The 17,405-nt window shown below is 52.8% G+C and overlaps 1 protein-coding gene across 5 annotated transcripts; it reads left to right on the top strand.

The window, feature by feature from the left end:
- Window positions 1-332: 332 nt before the first annotated feature.
- TIA1 (TIA1 cytotoxic granule associated RNA binding protein) lies at window positions 333-17,108 on the top strand. Of its 5 annotated transcripts, none has more exons than XM_066206252.1 (12): window positions 333-490; window positions 5,383-5,479; window positions 7,137-7,235; window positions 8,378-8,432; window positions 8,981-9,068; window positions 11,715-11,790; window positions 12,896-13,004; window positions 13,717-13,812; window positions 13,900-13,984; window positions 14,465-14,588; window positions 14,985-15,124; window positions 15,744-17,108. In XM_066206252.1, the coding sequence occupies exons 1-12, from the start codon at window positions 465-467 to the stop codon at window positions 15,859-15,861; spliced, it is 1,113 nt and encodes a 370-aa protein (XP_066062349.1). In that variant the 5' UTR covers window positions 333-464; the 3' UTR covers window positions 15,862-17,108. The 5 variants fall into 5 exon arrangements, with proteins under 5 accessions (XP_066062349.1, XP_066062348.1, XP_066062352.1 ...); XM_066206251.1 differs by lacking the exon at window positions 333-490 and adding an exon at window positions 771-901; XM_066206255.1 differs by lacking the exon at window positions 333-490 and adding an exon at window positions 1,551-1,676 and having other exon boundaries at window positions 7,141-7,235; window positions 15,744-17,107.
- The last annotated feature ends 297 nt before the right edge of the window (window positions 17,109-17,405 follow it).

Here is a 17,405-nt window from a genome sequence, read left to right as displayed (position 1 = left end):
CTTTATTTTCACACCTTTATTGCCATTTCCCCGCGCTGATGCCGCCGTTCCCTGTGCCCGCCAGCACCTTTACACGGCGCTTTTAAGCGTTTTCCTTTGAACCCTTTTATTTTTAAGCCCTTTATTTTAAACCCCTTCAACTGTCACCCCTTTACCTTTATAAACCCCTTTGTTTTAAATCAATTTTCGGCGCTTTGATGGTTTTCCCCTCACGGCCGCGCATGCGCGGAGCGGACGCGGACGCGCGTGCCCGCGCCGTTCCCGCGCTGTCCCCGCGCACGCGCGTTCCCGCCCCCGCCCCCCCCCCCGGCCCCTCAGCCCGCCCGCCCGCCGCCATCTTGCGAGGAGCCGCCGCGGGACCGTCCGCCGGCGGGGCCGGCGCCGCTCGGGCTGCCCGGGCTTGCCCAGGGCTCACGGGGCCGCCCCGGCGGGCGGGAAGAGCCGGGGCGGGCGGCGGCGGCGCCATGGAGGATGAAATGCCCAAGACCCTGTGAGTGGGGAGGGGGCGAGACCGCCTATTGTTCCCGGCTCCGCGGGGAGGGGCGGCCCGGGGTCGCCTCACGGACGGGCCCCTCAGAGCTCCGCCGCGGAGCCTCAGCCGCCCGCAGTGCTGCCCAGGGCTCAGGGGTGGCCGGCCCCCTCCGGCAGCGAGGGGAGCCCGGCTCCCGCGGTATTCCTGCCCTTTCCCCGTTCCCAGGGCTGGGCACCGCCGGCCTGCCCTACGCTCCGGGCGTTACCCTGGGCCTTCAGCTCACATCTGGAGGGACAGGGCTGTGTAGAAGCTGTGTGTCCCTTCGCCAGTACATCCCAACTCACATGTGGAGAGAAAAGGGGTCTGGATGGTGTGTCCCCTTTCCCAGCCCGTCCCAGGTCACATCTGGAGGGAAAAGTGGTCTGGAAGGTTTGTCCCCCTTTCTCCTGTATAGAAAGGGGGTCTGAAAGTGTGTGCCTCTCTGTGCCTCTCTCCCCAGTCCATCCCAGGTCACATCCTGAGGGAAAAGTCTGGAAGGTGTGTCCCCCCTTCTCCTGGATTGAAAGGGGGTCTGGAAAATGTGTGCCTCTGTCCCCAGCCTGTCCCAGGTCACGTCTGAGGGAAGGGCAGTGTGGAAGGTGTTCCCCCGTCCCTGCTGCACCCACGCTCACATCCGGAGGGAAAGGGCTGTGTGCCCCCCTCACCAGCCCATCCCAGCCCGTGGCACGGGATAGAACTGGAACGATCCCAGTCCTTCCCACCCCAAAGCATTCCGTGGTGAGGATCCTGTCATTGTGCATGGCCCACGGAGGTTTTTGCGAGCAGCTGGCTGGATTTTGCCCTGGGGGGTGTGGGGGGCAGACAGCTGGACCCCACTGCCCTGGGCAGCAGCACCAACCTGTGAATCCAGTGCTTGTCCCCGTGTTCAAAACACTCTCTGAACCTGTTGCTTCCCAAGGAATGAATTACAAAGCCACGTCAGGGCAGCTTTAGGGTGGATTTTAGCAGGAGGTGCCGGTGCTGTGCACACCTGACTGTTTCGCACACCTGGGCTGTGTTTCCTCCCTTTTCCCAGGCAGGTGTTACCTGGAGTAGCTTCCCCTTGTTTGGATCAGGGCAATCAGGCTCCAACCCTCCCATCCCACCTATAGAAGCCTTGTTCTCCAGTGCCAGCAGCAGGAGGGAGAGAGGGAATCATTCCGAGGTGAGGGAATGTTGTGCTGCCCCTCCCCAGGGCTTGGGAAACAGCTTGGCCGAGTGACCGCAGGACAACAAGACCCTGATGTCCTCACCCCAGCTGTGCTGAGCACTGAGCACTCTCTGCCTCCCCACTCCTGGTGTTTTCCCACGTTTTGGGAGCTATTCCTGGCCTCTGCAAACACAGAGCTGCAGGGTGTTTGTGTGTTTATTTGGGGTGAGGTTTTCCCCCCCATCCCAAGGGTCCTGCGGGGCCTGGCGGCCTCAGCCTGTGCCAAGGGATGCCCTGAGCAGGCTGGGATGGGACAGAGACTGGGCAGAGCTGGAGAGTAAAGTAGAGATTTATTGAAAGGCCTTTAGGGTACACCTAGGGTACACCTTGGGCAGGACAGAGCCTGGCCAGGGCTACACCCAAGGTGGTCACAAAATGGACACAAAATAGTCACAAAATGGGCGCAAAGTGGCTGCATTCCGGGGTTTAATTGTCCAGTTCCAGCTGCAGGTTGTGAGGTCCCATCCTCCTTGTTCCTCCCTCCAGCCCACCCTTGTTTGTGCTTTTGGGCCCGAACGTCGTCCTTGGTGTGCAGCAGGAGAAGGATTTGTTTTGTGTCCCTGCTGTGTGCGGAGCTGAGTGACACTGACTGTGAGCTCAGAGCTGCACCCCTGGGCAGCGCAGAACCTGAAATACATGAAATTAAACCCTCAGGCATCACAAGGAACCCACATCCCTGTCCTGGAGCAGGTGCTGCTGCTGGCACAGACAGGGAATCACTGAGGCTGGAAAAGACCTCCAGGATCACCAAGTCCTGCCTCAAAACACAGCTCAGGACTGAGCTAATCCAGGGTGGGGTTTCTCTGACTCCCTCCCAGCGGCTTTCTGGGGTCACGCAGGAAATTGTCACCAGCTGGGTGTCACAGGAGGGTTTAGAAGGAGCAAAGGCAGAAAGAGCAGCTCAGGTCATGTTTAGGGGATGTTAAATCTGTGCTCACAGGGGGGGTTCTGTAGGATTTCCGCTCCAGAAACCCCCCTGGGTGGGGATTTTGGGGCTCTCAAGGCCCTCTGCACCCTGTCCTTTCCTTCCTCATCACATCCCAGTTGTTTTTGTGGACCAGACTGCAGACACTCCTGGCAGTAACTCCTTGTTTTTGCCTTTCCCACCTCACCCGTGGCTGTGAGGAGCGTGCAGAGCCCCGTGTTCCCTCAGGAGCTGTTTTGTCCTGGTGTCAACGAACTCCTGGAGAGGCAGCCCCTTCTCCCAGGGGCTGTTCCTTCCCTGAAAGCCACTTTTCAGCAGCAAGTGACGGAGGTGACAGGGTCCTGTGGTTTATGTTGGCCACGGATGCACGTGGGCTACGTGTCCTCAATTAAATTCATTTGTGGGCTGAAGCAGCACTTGGGTTTGGCTTTTATCTCCAGATGAACTTGGATAACACAGCCCTTCCTCTGCAGAGTCATCAACCAGCTAATTGATTAACCAGTCGATCCAGTTAATTGGATTCTTGTCCAATTAGCAGGGAAGGGGAGGGTGGGAGAGGTGCAGGAGGAGGCAGGACTGAGCTCTGCTGGGCTTACACCTGGCTGGGTCACCTGGTGCTGGGTTATTGCTGTGTGAGTGGCCCAGCAGTGCTGGATCCTGTCTGTGTGACACGGAGCTGCAGCAAAATTCCATGGAAAAGTCAGGGAATGTGGCACAGGAGGGGTCACAGCTCCGGGTGTTCCCCATCTGCCTGGGCACACACACAGATATTCCTGCAGTGGATCCTTCAGGAGCACAGAAAGTCGTGGGGCTGTTGGGAATCACTTCCCTGAAACCTGCTAAAGCCAGTGCTGGGGTCAGGAATATCTTAGGAGGAATATATCAGGAATATCTCAGGAATATCAGAAATATTTCAGGAATATCTCAGGATATTCAGGAATATGTCAGTCAGGACTATCTCAGGAGACACCCATCCATTGGTCTGAAATCGCATCAGTGCAGAGCTCAGGGGGTGGACACCCTCTTTGGGAACCTTGCAGTCACAAATTCATTAATTTATACCCAGAAGGTGCCACAAGGCTCGTCACTCTGCTGCTTCCATTGATTTGTCACCCAAATAATTATAATAATAAAAAAGGGAGTTAAGGAGAGGCCTTGCTAGTTGTGCTCTGGTTGATGAGGTGGTGATGGGTCAGAGGTTGGACTCGGAGGGCTTTTCCAACCTCTCTGGTCCCACTCTCAGCTGGACTTGCTGGAGGGAGAATGTCCTGGTGTTAATTACCTTAATGAAGGGTTCTAATCTAAAAATCCCTCCTTTCTTTAAGGTTTGAAGGAATCTTGTCAGAAGTGCAGGAATCACTCACTTAGAGTCAGACAAAGCCTGTAACGGGTTTTTCAAACCCAGTCCTGCCTAAAACAGTTGTCCAAATAATTAACCCAGGGCTCTGGATGAGCCATTTCTGACAAAATCACTCCTTCCCACATAAGCAAACCTCCAGCAGCAGCAGGAGTGTGAGCAGAGCTTGGATTTGCCCCTGGCTGTTTCCTGCAGCCCCTTTGCCCCTCTGGCAGCAGCTCAGGGGTCACTGCTGGTGTTTTCAGGCCTGGGATCTGGATTCCCGTGGCAGAAGTTCCCCTCGGAGCGTTCCTCTGTGGTCACACCTCGAGGGCTGAGGTTTCTCCCTGGGCTTTTTATAAAAACCCCATGACTTGGCCTCAACAACAACAACAACAAAAACAGGCACCCGTGGGTCACAGATGGGCTGGGTGGGCAAGGGAGCCAAAATCCCAGGTGGGAGTGGGGTTTTGGGATGTGTTTGTGCCCGAGCTGGGAATGTGTGAGCTCCAGCACGTTGGCGCTCGGCTGTTCCAGGCACATCTGGGGCTTCCAGAACCTCAGACCTTTGGAAGGAACTGGCCAAATGTTGTGTGAAACGTGGTCAAACAGCGGCCTGAGCCTGCTGGGGCAGCTGGGACGTGGTGCTGGGGAAGGGATGGTGGTGTGGGGATGTGGGAATTGGAATTTCTGTGCTGGGAACTTGTAATAGAGAGATGGGTACTGGAGTGTCTGTACTGGGAATTCAGTCAGTGTGGGGATATGGGAACTGGAATTTCTGGACTGGGAAATGAGTCAGTGTGGGGATATGGGAATTGGAATTTCTGTATTGGGAATTTGGTGTAGGGAGGTGGGAACTGGAGTCTACTGGGAAATCAATCAGTGTAGGGATATGGGAACTGGAATTTCTGGACTGAGAAATCATAGTAGGGATATGGGAACTGGAATCTGGACTGGGAATTCAGTCAGCGTAGGAATATGGGAATTGGGAATTTCTGTACTGGGAAATCATAATAGGGATATGGATACTGGAGATTCTGTACTGGGAATTCAGTGTGGGGATATGGGAATTGGATTCTCTACTGGGAAATCAGTTTGGAAGGTCAGGTTCATAGAGTCAAGGAATCCTGGAATAGTTTGGGTGGGAAGGGACATTAAACTCACCCAGTGCCACCCCTGCCATGGGCAGGGACACCTCCCACTGTCCCAGGGTGCTCCAGCCTGGCCTTTGGCACTTCCAGGGATCCAGGGGCAGCCACAGCTCCTCTGGGAATTCCATTCCAATATCCCATCTCACTCAGCCCTCCGGCAGTGGGAAGCCATTCCCCCTTCTCCTGTCACACCCTCCCCATGTCCCAGTGTGTCCAACACCCGTGTCCACGCCTGTGTTTGACCCTCAGGTACGTGGGGAACCTCTCCAGGGACGTGACCGAGGCTCTGATCCTGCAGCTCTTCAGCCAGATCGGACCCTGCAAGAACTGCAAGATGATCATGGATGTAAGAGCCTGAACCCTCTGCTTTCCCTTCTCCTCAGAGCTGCTGGCTCCGGGAATTCCTCTGGAAACAGGGCACAGCCACCTCAAATAAACCTGGAGATGCACTCAGATGTTTGTGGCATCGTTTCTGCACGTGCCTGGTGGTGAATTTAAGGATAGGTGGGCATGGAGAGGGACAATGGACTCATTAAATCAAGGGAGGATTGCAAATGAGGTTTTGAAAGCTCTTTACCATAATTTTACCTTTCTAAAGTGGAATTGAGAGCTGTGGGAGCATTGGTAATCCCTGTAGAGTCAGAAAACCTGTCCACGTGGGGCTGCCAAGAGGGACAGTGAGCTCATTAAATCAAGGGAGGATTGCAAATGAAGTTTAAAAACTCTTTACCATAATTTTACCTTTCTAAGGCACAACTGAAAGCTCTGGGGGGTGTTGTTAATCCCTGTAGAGTCAGAAAACCTGTCTGTTGAGGTGTCAGCAGTCAGGCTGAGCAGAGCAGGCAGAGTTGGGATTTGTATCCCTAATCCTGGGTTTGTGTCCCCAATCCCGGGTCTGTGTCCTCAATCCTGGGTTTCTGTCCCCAATCCCGGGTTTCTGTCCCCAATCCCAGGTTTCTATCCCCAATCCCGGGTTTCTATCCCCAATCCCGGGTCTATATCCCTGATCCCAGGTTTTTGTCCCCAATCCTAGGTTTCTATCCCCAATCCCAGGTTTCTATCCCCAATCCTGGGTCTATATCCCTGATCCCAGGTTTCTATCCCTGATCCCGGCCGTTCCCTGTCCCCAATCCCGGTCTGTGTCCCTGATCCTGGCCGCTCCCTGTCTCAGACAGCTGGCAATGATCCCTACTGCTTTGTGGAGTTCTATGAGCACCGGGTTTATGTCCCCAATCCTGGGTTTCTATCCCCAGTCCTGGTCTCTGTCCCTGATCCTGGCCATTCCCTGTCCCCAATCCCGTGTCTGTGTCCCTGATCCTGGCTGTTCCCTGTCCCCAATCCCGGTCTGTGTCCCTGATCCCGGCCATTCCCTGTCCCCAGTCCTGGGTCTATATCCCCAATCCCGGTCTCTGTCCCTCATCTGGCTGTTCCCTGTCCCCAGTCCCAGTCTCTGTCCCTGATCCTGGCCGTTCCCTGTCCCCAATCCTGGTCTGTGTCCCTGATCCTGGCCGTTCCCTGTCCCCAGTCCTGGTCTGTGTCCCTGATCCTGGCTGTTCCCTGTCCCTAATCCCAGTCTCTATCCCTGATCCCAGCGGTTCCCTGTCCCCAGTCCTGGGTCTATATCCCCAGTCCCGGTCTGTGTCCCTGGTCCCGGCCATTCCCTGTCCCCAGTCCTGGGTCTATATCCCCAATCCCGGTCTCTGTCCCTCATCTGGCTGTTCCCTGTCCCCAGTCCCAGTCTCTGTCCCTGATCCTGGCCGTTCCCTGTCCCCAATCCTGGTCTGTGTCCCTGATCCTGGCCGTTCCCTGTCCCCAGTCCTGGTCTGTGTCCCTGATCCTGGCTGTTCCCTGTCCCTAATCCCAGTCTCTATCCCTGATCCCAGCGGTTCCCTGTCCCCAGTCCTGGGTCTATATCCCCAGTCCCGGTCTGTGTCCCTGATCCCGGCCATTCCCTGTCCCCAATCCCGGTCTGTGTCCCTGATCCCGGCCGCTCCCTGTCTCAGACAGCTGGCAATGATCCCTACTGCTTTGTGGAGTTCTACGAGCACCGGCACGCGGCGGCGGCGCTGGCGGCCATGAACGGCAGGAAGATAATGGGTAAGGTAAGGTCTGAGCTCCGGGGTGAGTCTGGGGGGATCCTGCTGGGGAGGAGGGGACGGGCTGCAGATGGCAGCCTCTTCCTTTGGGGTGGAGCTTGGAGAGGGACACGGCTCAGAAGAGGAGTCCAGGGTGCTGAGAGAAGTTCAGGGTGTTGGGAATGGTGGGAGGAAGAGTTCAGGGTGTTGGGAGGAGAAGTTCAGGGTGTTGGAAGAAGTTCAGGGTGTTGGGAGATGGAGTTCAGACTGTTGGGAGGAGGAGTTCAGGGTGTTGGAAGAAGTTCAGAGTGTTGGGAGAAGGAGTTCAAGGTGTTGGGAGAAGGAGTTCAGGGTGTTGGGAGAAGTTCAGGGTGTTGGGAGGAGGAGTTCAGAGTGTTGGGAGAAGGAGTTCAGGGTGTTGGAAGAAGTTCAGGCAGTTGGGAGAAGTTCAGGCTGTTGGGAGGAGGAGTTTCAGAGCACTGGGAGGTGTTGAGGGTGTTGGGAGGAGAAATTCAGAGTTTGAGGAGGAACTTGGGGCTGAGGATGTGGAACTGGGAGAAAAGTCACAGAATTCCAGTGGGTGGGGTTGGGAAGCCCCTCTGGAGCCGATCCTGTGCCGGAGTCCATCCAGAGCAGAGCGCACAGGTGGTGTCCAGGCAGGGAGCTGATGTCTGCTCAGGAGATACCACAGCCTCTTCCAGGCCTCAAAGGAAAGTTTTCTTTCATATTTTCCTTCTTTTCTTCATATTCAGGTGGAACTTCCCATGTTTCAGTCCAGGCCCATTGCCCCTTACCCTGTCACAGGCATCACTGATCAGTGTGTTCCCATCCTCCTCACAGTCACCCCTGAGACATTTGGAAGCCATTCCCTGTGTCCTGTCCCCCCATCCCTTGTCCCCAGTCCCTCTCCAGCTCTCCTGGAGCCCCTTTAGGCCCTGGAATGTGCTGGAAGCTCTCCCTGGATCCTTTTCTTTTCCAGCTGAACCCCCCCAGAACAGGGAAGCTCTAGCCCTGTTAATTTAATTACAAACCTCCCTAGAAAAATGTCTTAAACTCGAGTTTTAACCCCAGCCTTGCACAGGGGGTGCCCTGTAGGATCAGATTGGAGCCCTGGAGCTGCCTGAGCTTTTTGGGGTTTGCCAGATCTGATGTGTGATTCCCGTTTGCAGGAGGTCAAAGTGAACTGGGCCACCACCCCCAGCAGCCAGAAGAAAGACACCAGCAGTAAGTGTCACCTGTGCCCCGAGCTGGGCAAGCTCTGGGACAGAAATGCACCACCCAGAGCTCTGGGGGGGTGGTTTTGATTGGGATCCTAATTATTTATTGTGTTTGTGTTAATTGAACTTCAGGGCAAATGTGATCTTTGCCATCACACAGCGTTCACGAGGTAATTGTGTCTTCTTAAACATCAAATTGTGGCTCTCCAGGGTGTTCCCTGCAGCTAAATTGGGGGTTTTTTTGTTTGTTTTCCATTGATTTTTTAATGGAAGTACTTCCCTTCCATTTCCTTGTAGTATCAGGAAGGGATTTAGTGCAAATCTGTGGCTGTTGTGAATTAAACCCCAAACCTGGGCAGTTGTGAATTAAATCCCAAACCTGGGTGACTGTGAATTAAACCCCAAACCTGGGTGACTGTGAATTAAACCCCAAACCTGGGCAGTTGTGAATTAAATAAAGGGGTTTTTAAGAAGAGTTTTTTTGCTCTGCTCTGCTCTGCTCTGCTCAGAGGGTGTCTTCAGCCACTAAATCCTCCTTTCTCTTTTCCCCCCAAGATCATTTCCACGTCTTTGTGGGAGACCTGAGCCCCGAGATCACGACTGAGGACATCAAAGCGGCCTTTGCTCCCTTTGGAAGGATCTCGTGAGTCTTTTCCAGGTGTCTGTGCTGGGTGGGGGCAGCTCTGTGACACTGAGCAGGGCCCACACTGCTGCTCACACTGCCAGCTCCTGTTCTGCTCTCCCAACAAAGCTGGAAAACCCAGATCCTGCCCCTGGCCTCCGCATCTCCCTGCCCTGAATCCCTTTTTGGTGGATTTTTGGTGCCAGCCACCCTCATCCAACATTTTTTTTAATGGAGTGAATTCCCATTTCCCTCAGAATGAGCCTTTTTAGGAGTACTGACCGGGGCAGCACCCCCGTGTCCTGAGGCCCCACACATTTGTCCAGAGCCTTGGGCTGAGGGGGCTGAGCTGGTGCCAGCAGGGCAGGGACATTCCCAGGGAGCTGTCCCTGTCCCACCCAGCCTCTCCATCCCTGCTCCAAAGGTAAATCCATGGATTCTCCTCCTATCTCTACTACACACTGGAGTTTCTTGGTGCTGGTTTAACAACACACATCCCTTTGGGGTGTTGGGGAGTGAAACCTTTAATTGAAGTAAGTTTGGGGGTTTGTTGTCTGGGGTTTGTTTCTTTCCCCCTCAGGAGTTGCAGTTTATTCCTCTTCTCATGGCAGCTTGATTTGCTTTTATTAGAAGGCTTTAAAAAGTTCTCCAAATGTGATTTGTTTTTGCTTCAGGCATCCCCTGAGTGCAGCTGAGGGTCACTGGGGAGTGCGGAGGGAGGAGTCCAGGGGGTCTGGGAGGAAGATGAGGTTCCAGGGGCTTTGGATGGAAGGGATGAAGCTACAGGGAATTTTTCTTCTGGATGGAAAGGATGGAGCTCCAGGGATTTTGTTCATCCTCTGGATGGAGGGGATGATCTCCAGGGGATCTGGATGGAAGGGATGAAGCTGTAGGGATTTTGTTCATCCTCTGGATGGAAGGGATGGGGCTCCAGGGAGTTCATCCATCTTCTGACCAGAAGGAGTCCATCCTCTGGCCAGATGTGGCTGCAGGGAAGGAATGGGACTGCAGGAATTCCATCCTCTGGCCAGATGTGTCTGCAGGGAAGGGATGAGGGGCTGTAACAGTTGGAATGAGGTGTTGGTGTGAGGGTTTCCCCCTCCCTGGAGTCACTGAACACCTTCCAAAAAATCCCCCCAGAGCCCCCAAATTCCCTCCTGAGCCCCGAGCTGGGGCCAGGCCCTCTGTCTCGTCTCCCCTGGAGGAGTTTTCTCCCTTCCAGAGCTGTCCCTGTGCTCACAGGAAGGGATCCATGCTGGCTCAGACTCACCATCCAACCTGAAACTCAAGTTTTTTCCCCCCAAAAAAGCAGAATTCTCCTTTTTGAACTCTCTTTCCAAACCCCAGAGAACCCAGATTTTCTCCTTATTTAAATTTAACCTGGAAAAAGGAGGGATTGAATGAAGTGACTTCTCCAGCTGTGCTTCATCAGTGACCAGGCTCTGCAGATGTGCTGCCAGTGGAATATTTCCTGATTGATTTCCTTTCATTTGAATCTTTACTGGTGCTAAACTAATTTTTATTGATGACCTCGAGGCCTGATCAGCACAGAGAGAAATGGGGGCAATTCTTGGCCTCTGGCTGGTTTGAATCCCTGTCAAACATCCTCTCACTCTGCTCATGTTTTCCTGGGTTTTTTTTCATGTTCTTGAGTATTTATTCCCAAATTTTTCAGCTGAGAGAAGCAGAGATGAGTGTTTTCCCCTTTCCCTCTCAAGCAAGCCCAGCTCAGCTCCCCAAAGTGGCTTTTACCAAACTCTGGGAAAATGAAAATTAAAAAGAGGAAAACAGATATTCCTGCTGCTTTGGAGAGGGATTTTCCTCAAGGCATCTGGCTCTGAGTGCCAGAATTACTGTTAATTAAGCTTAAAACCTCTGAGCCTTAATGAACTTTCTGCCCATGTGGCTTCTCAGCGCTGTGCCCATGCTCTGCCGGGTTCTCTGATTTCACTTCCATCATTTCCTGACTGGTTTTTTGGGGTTTTTGTTTTTTGGGGTTTTTTTTGGCTGTTCTAAAGAATGGACAGAATTCCATGGCAAACCACAGGCTACAGTTCACAGTGGGGAAATGTTGTTTTATTTACCTTTATCAATTTTATTCACCTTTATCCTTTTAATTCCTTTTTCCCCACTGTTTTTTCCTGTACCCCATAGTTCCAGTCATTATCTCTGTTTGATAATGATATCTGATGTGTGGTTTTAAGACTTGAAATGTCTTTTCTTCAGTAATTTCTGAAATATAAATCCCTGAAAATTTACAGCTGCCCACAAAAGGGGGTAACAAATTAACCTGAGAATGAAAGAATTCAGCCAGCAGGCAACATGAGCCTTTCAATTCCTATTTTTAAATCACTATTTTTATTTTCCATTCATTTCAATGTAACATTTGCAACGAGCAGGCAGATAAATAAGATTTTAAACCCTTGCATGGCTCCAGAGATCCAGCCCAGCTCCTGCAGTGTCCTGGAGCAGCTGCTTCGTGCCTCTCCTGGCAGCAGGAACCAGTGAATTCCTTAGGGAAACTCTCCATTTGCACGTTTTCAGTTGAATTTTGCTCCTGTAGCCCAGCTGCGTGTGGAAAAGGAGTTGGTTTGAGTGTGGTGCTGGTGGAGGGGAGAGGGGAGAGCTGGAGCTGTGGGGCTGAGCTGGTTCCCTTTGTGCTTTCAGGGACGCTCGGGTGGTCAAGGACATGGCCACGGGCAAGTCCAAGGGCTACGGCTTCGTCTCCTTCTTCAATAAATGGGTAAGAACCCTTGGTTTCCTTCCTCAGAAAATGGGTAAAATCCCTTCCTTTCCTTCCTCAAAATATGGGTAAAATCCTTTTATTTCCTTCTTCTGTAAATGGTAAAAATACCTTTATTTCCTCCTTCACTAAATGGGTAAAATTCCTTCCTTTCCCTCTTAATAAATGGGTAAGAGCCCTTGGTTTCCTTCTCAAAACATGGGTAAAATCCCTTCATTTCCTCCTTCAGTATATGGTTAAAATCTCTTTATTTCCTCCTTCAGTAAATGGGTAACGTCCCTTTATTTCCCTCTTGAGTAAATGGGTAAAATCCCCTCATTTCCCTCTTAATAAGTGGGTAAAATCCCTTCATTTCCCCCTTCAATAAATGGGTAAAATCCCTTTATTTCCCTCTTCAGTAAATAGGTAAGATAGGGATCCCTTCATTTATTAAATGGGAAGGATCTTCAGTAAATGGATTAGATCCCTTCATTTCCCTCTTCAATAAATGGATTACATCCTTTCATTTCCCTCTCCAATAAACAGGTCATCTCTGTCACAGTCTGGATCTTCCCCAGCTGATTTTCACTTTGGTTTCCCTGCCTGTAACAGGGGGAAATGTTTATAAACATCTCTCTGTTTACAAATCCACAGAAATCACGGAATCCCTGCAAGATTTGGGTTGGAAGGGACCTTAAACCCCATCCAGTGCCACCCCTGCCATGGGCAGGGACCCCTCCCACTGTCCCAGGGTGCTCCAAGCCCCGTCCAGCCTGGCCTGGGACACTGCCAGGGTCACTCAGGAGGACACCAGGGTCACTCCTGTGGCTCTGTCCCACAGGAGGGTTCCAGACTGGGGTATTCCCAGGGATCCAGGATCACTCAGGGACATTCCCAGGGATCCAGGTTCACTCAGGAGGGCAGCGGGGTCACTCCCGTGGCTCTGTCCCACAGGAAGGGGGGCCAGCAGTGGGGACATTGCCAGGGATCCAGGGTCACTCAGGGACATTCCCAGGGATCCAGGGTCACTCAGGAGGGCAGCGGGGTCACCCCGTGGCTCTGTCCCACAGGAGGGGGTGCCAGCAGTGGGGTCAGTGGGGTCTTTCTCTCCCTGTCTCCCCTCCAGGACGCCGAGAACGCCATCCAGCAGATGGGGGGGCAGTGGCTCGGGGGGCGGCAGATCCGGACCAACTGGGCCACCAGGAAACCGCCGGCTCCCAAGAGCACCTATGAGAGTAGGTGCCCCCCCGGGCCCTGCCAGCCCTGGGCTGGGGGATCCCAGAGGGTTTGGGGTGGGAAGGACCTCGGAGCCTATCCCACCCCAACCCTGCCTGGGCCTGGGGCACCTTCCCCTGTCCCGGGGGGCTCCAGCCTGGCCTGGGACACTGCCAGGGATGGAGCAGCCACAGCTCCTCTGGGAACTCCAGCCCAGCCCCTCCCACCCTCATTCCTGCCCCACATCCCACCCCAATCTCCCTTTTCCCAGTGGGAAGCCATTCCCTGTGTCCTGTCCCTCCGTCCCTTGTCCCCAGCCCCTCTCCAGCTCTCCTGGAACTCCTTTAACCCCTGGAAGGGGCTCTGAGCTCTCCCTGGAGCCTTTCCCTTCTCCCTTGGACACTCCCAGGGATCCAGGGGCAGCCACAGCTCCTCTGGGAATTCCATCTCAACCCCTCCCCACCCTCCCAGCCAGGAATTCCTTCCTAAATTCCCACCCCAATCTCCCCTTTCCCAGTGGGAAGCCATTCCCTGTGTCCTGTCCCTCCATCCCTTGTCCCCAGTCCCTCCCCAGCTCTCCTGGAGCCCCTTTAACCCCTGGAAGGAGCTCTGAGGTGTCCCTATAAAGATTTATAGGTCGTTCCACATCCTGTTCCAGTCAGGACTAAAACTCCCCCACAAATCCCATCCCCACCCCTTGGAAAACCAAAAATCCCCTCCAATCTCTTGCAGCAAACACCAAACAATTGTCCTACGACGAGGTGGTCACTCAGTCCAGCCCCAGCAACTGCACCGTGTACTGCGGGGGGGTCACCTCGGGCCTCACAGGTACCGTGTGACCCCAGCCCGTGGCAGCTGTCCCCGTGTCACCCACGGGTGCCTCACGCTGCTCTCTCTCTGTCCTTCCTGCTCCAGAGCAGCTGATGCGCCAGACCTTCTCCCCCTTCGGGCAGATCATGGAGATCCGAGTGTTCCCGGATAAAGGTTACTCCTTCGTCAGGTGGGAATGGCCACGGGGGGGTTCTGTTTGCTCTGGGTTTCTTCAGGGAGGTCCTGGCTCTCACAGGGCTCTCTAAATGGGAGAGAGATTAATTTCCTTCTTCATTTCCTCCTTCAATAAATGGGTAAGGTCCCTTCGTTTCCATCTTCTAAAAATGGTAGGATGTTAGATTCCTGCAGTAATTGGGAAATACTCCTTTTATTTCATTCTCCACTAATTGGGAAAGATCCCTTCATTCATTAACGGGTGGGATCCCTTCATTTCCTTCTTTAATAAATGGCAAAGATCTGTTTCTTTCTTCAGTAAACGGATTAGATCCACTTATTGTCCTCCCCACACAGGACACCATTAAAATGTGGAGGTTCTTATCTGATTTCCTGTTAGAGCTGGGATTAAATGCTTGAGAGACTGATTTCACATTCAGCATGGAGTCATTCCCAAGAAATATCCCAATAAACATTCCCAATTTCATCCCGACAGGTTCAATTCCCACGAGAGCGCTGCCCACGCCATCGTCTCTGTCAACGGCACCACCATCGAGGGCCACGTGGTCAAGTGTTACTGGGGCAAGGAGACACCCGACATGGTCAGCCCTGTCCAGCAGGTCAGGGAGCCCCTGCAGCTGATAATTAGTCACCTGATAATTGGCTGGGAAGTGGGAATGGGAGGGATGGATGGATGGATGGATGATGGAGGGATGATGGATGGATGATGGATGGATGGATGGATGGATGGATGGATGGATGGATGGATGGATGGAAGGGTTTGATGGGATACTGGGAAGGGTGTGATGGGATACTGGGAAGGGTTTGATGGGATATTGGGAAAGCATAGGAGGGATACTGGGAACAGTTGGATGTGACATTTGGAAGGGTTTGATGGAATTCCCGGCAAACCTCTGCCCTGGGAGCCTCCATGGCCAGCTCAGACCAGCCACATGCTCCCAGGGGGTGAGAATTCCCAGATTCCGCCTCCTGACCATGCCCCGTGTTGTCCCCAGGGCCAGCTGAGCTACCCGCCGGCCTACGGGCAGTGGGGGCAGTGGTACGGCGGGGCCCAGCTGGGCCAGTACGTGCCCAACGGGTGGCAGGTGCCCACCTACGGCGTCTACGGCCAGGCCTGGAACCAGCAGGGCTTCGGGTGAGTCCCCTGGGGGTTGGCCCAAGTTTTATCTCCTTTGGAATGTGGTTTTAGCACCTCGGAGCTGCAGTGGGGTGGGGAAATCCCAGCAGGGCTTTGTGTCAGTCATGAGCGTTTTTATCCCAATTTTTATTCCCTTTGGGAAGGGATTTTTGCTCCTTACAGCTGCAGTGGGGTAAGGATAGCCCAGCAGGGGTTTGGGTGAATCCTGAGTGGTTTTATCCCAATTTTTATTCCCTTTGGGAAGGGATTTTTGCACCTCAGAGCTGCAGCCAGGATGGGGACATCCCAGCAGGGGTGGGGACATCCCAATGGGACTTTGAATGGATCCAGAGTGTTTTTATCCCAAATTTTCTCCCTTTTGGGAATCAATCTTTGCACCTCCAAGCCGCAGTGAGATGGGGACACCCCAGCAAGGGTTTGTGTGAACCCAGAGCTGTTCCAATCCCAGATTTTATCCCCTTTTGGGAATCGATCTTTGCACCTCAGAGCCGCACCAGGGCGAGTCCCCCCCAACAGAGCGACAACCCTCCCCCCCCCAAACCTCCACCAAACACCTTCCCTCCCCTTTCCCCTGACGATTCCACCACCCCTAAAAGCTTTTCTCCACCCCACGCAGGCAGAGCCAGTCGTCAGCTCCGTGGCTGGGCGCGGGTTACGGCGTGCAGCCGGCGCAGAACGGCCCGGCCGTGGTGCCGCCCCAGCCCGGCTTCCGCGTGGGCTTCGAGACCCCCTGAGCCCCCCAGAGCCACCACCCATCATGGGACAGCCCCCCCAGCCTTCAGACGTCACAGAAACGCCTCCCTCCTCACCCCCAGAACACAAATGCTGGATCGCCGCCGCCGCCGCCTTTTCTCTCCTCGTCGTTATTTTTTTATTATAATTATTGATTTTTTTTTTTTTTTTTTGGATGCGTGTTGGTTTTTTTTATTTTATTAGAAACACAAAAATTTTGCCCAGGGAACTTCGCTGCCTTTAGCTGAGAAATCGGGGGGCAGGAATTGCACAAAGTCATCTTTGGGGGGGGGGTTTGTTTTGTTTTGTTTTCTTTTTTTTTTTTTTTTGTCTTTTTTTTCTTTGTTTTCCAGTTTTTTGGTTTGTTTTTTTTTTCCTCAGAAAAAGCAAAAACAGCTGGGGGAAAAAAAAAACAAAACAAACGACCCCAAAAGAAGCCAAAAGTGTGGAGCTGCCTCCAGCTTCACACCCTCTGTTTTAAAGGAGCCTCTTGGAGCATCCCTCCAACGGGGGGAGGTTTTTTTTTATTTGTTTTTGGAAGATTAGTCCTTCGTTTACATCATATTTTTGTGGATCTCAGTGTGTTTTTCAGGGTCGGGGTTTTTTGCCTTATGCTGGGGAAAATATTAAAAAAAACCCACAAAAATAATTTTTTTTTTTAAAAAAAAAGGGACTTGAAAGTGCCCAGCTCTCCCCACGTGAGCCAAGATTCCCACCCTGGGACAGCAAAATTCCTGTTGCTAAAACGTGACAGATCCCTCCGGGGCTTGGTTGTTTGCTGTTTTTTTTTAATTTTTTTACTGATTTCTACATTTTCCTGTACTGATTCTGTAAAATATTAAGAGCAAATGGAAGAATTTTTTGCACAACCTTCGGCCACTTTTGTACGTTTTCCTTATTTAAAGGTAGGACACGGAGTCTTTGGATGTGATTTATGCCTCAGATCTTCCCCCCCCCCTTTTTTTTTGTCCTTTTTTTTTTTTTTGGTGGATATGAGATAATCTCTTTGGAATATAAAGTTTTTAATCCATTGTGTAAAAAATTTCCCTCAAGTAGCCCAGGTGTTGTTTCACAAGGGAGTGAAAGGTGAGAAGAGCTCCCCAACCTTATCTGTCAGAGGCCAAAAAACGCCCTTTTCTATCCTACCTCTCGCCCAGCCTTTAAAACAAAAAAACACAAAAAAACTCACAAAAAATGGAAAAAAATACGAAAAACTTTTTTTTAAAAAAAAAAAAGGAAAAATGAAAAAAACTGAGCTGCTCGTGTGCTGTGTTTTGTCGTGTGGTGGTGCGTTGGCGTTGAGAGGGGGCGGGTGGAGCTGGTGGGATTTGGTGGGGGAAAAGCGGAATTTGGGGGAGGAAAGAGCGAAATTTGGAGGAGAAAAAGGGAAATTGGGGAATTCGCACTGCGGGGGCTGATGGGAGTTGTAGTCCAAGCGTCGCGGGCTGTTTAACTCCTCCTTGGACTACAACTCCCAGCAGCCCTCGCGGCGCAGCACGTGGTGCCAACGGACCAATAGGAGCGCGCCGGTGGCGGAAGTGGAGCC

This window comes from Chamaea fasciata, unplaced genomic scaffold (genome assembly GCF_029207755.1).
Source record: "Chamaea fasciata isolate MVZ Bird 193981 ecotype frontalis unplaced genomic scaffold, bChaFas1.0.hap1 SCAF_30, whole genome shotgun sequence".
Classification (NCBI taxonomy): Eukaryota; Metazoa; Chordata; class Aves; order Passeriformes; family Sylviidae; genus Chamaea; species Chamaea fasciata.
This window is presented reverse-complemented; position numbering and strand designations above follow the sequence as displayed.

Bases quoted from the DNA above. Each gene is read 5' to 3' on its own strand.
- TIA1 (XM_066206251.1), top strand. From the start codon at position 840: ATGGTGTGTCCCCTTTCCCAGCCCGTCCCAGGTCACATCTGGAGGGAA. The intron at 11,791-12,895 runs GTAAGAACCCTT...TCTCCCCTCCAG, and splicing joins TCTCCTTCTTCAATAAATGG to GACGCCGAGAACGCCATCCA. The intron at 13,813-13,899 runs GTACCGTGTGAC...TTCCTGCTCCAG, and splicing joins GGTCACCTCGGGCCTCACAG to AGCAGCTGATGCGCCAGACC.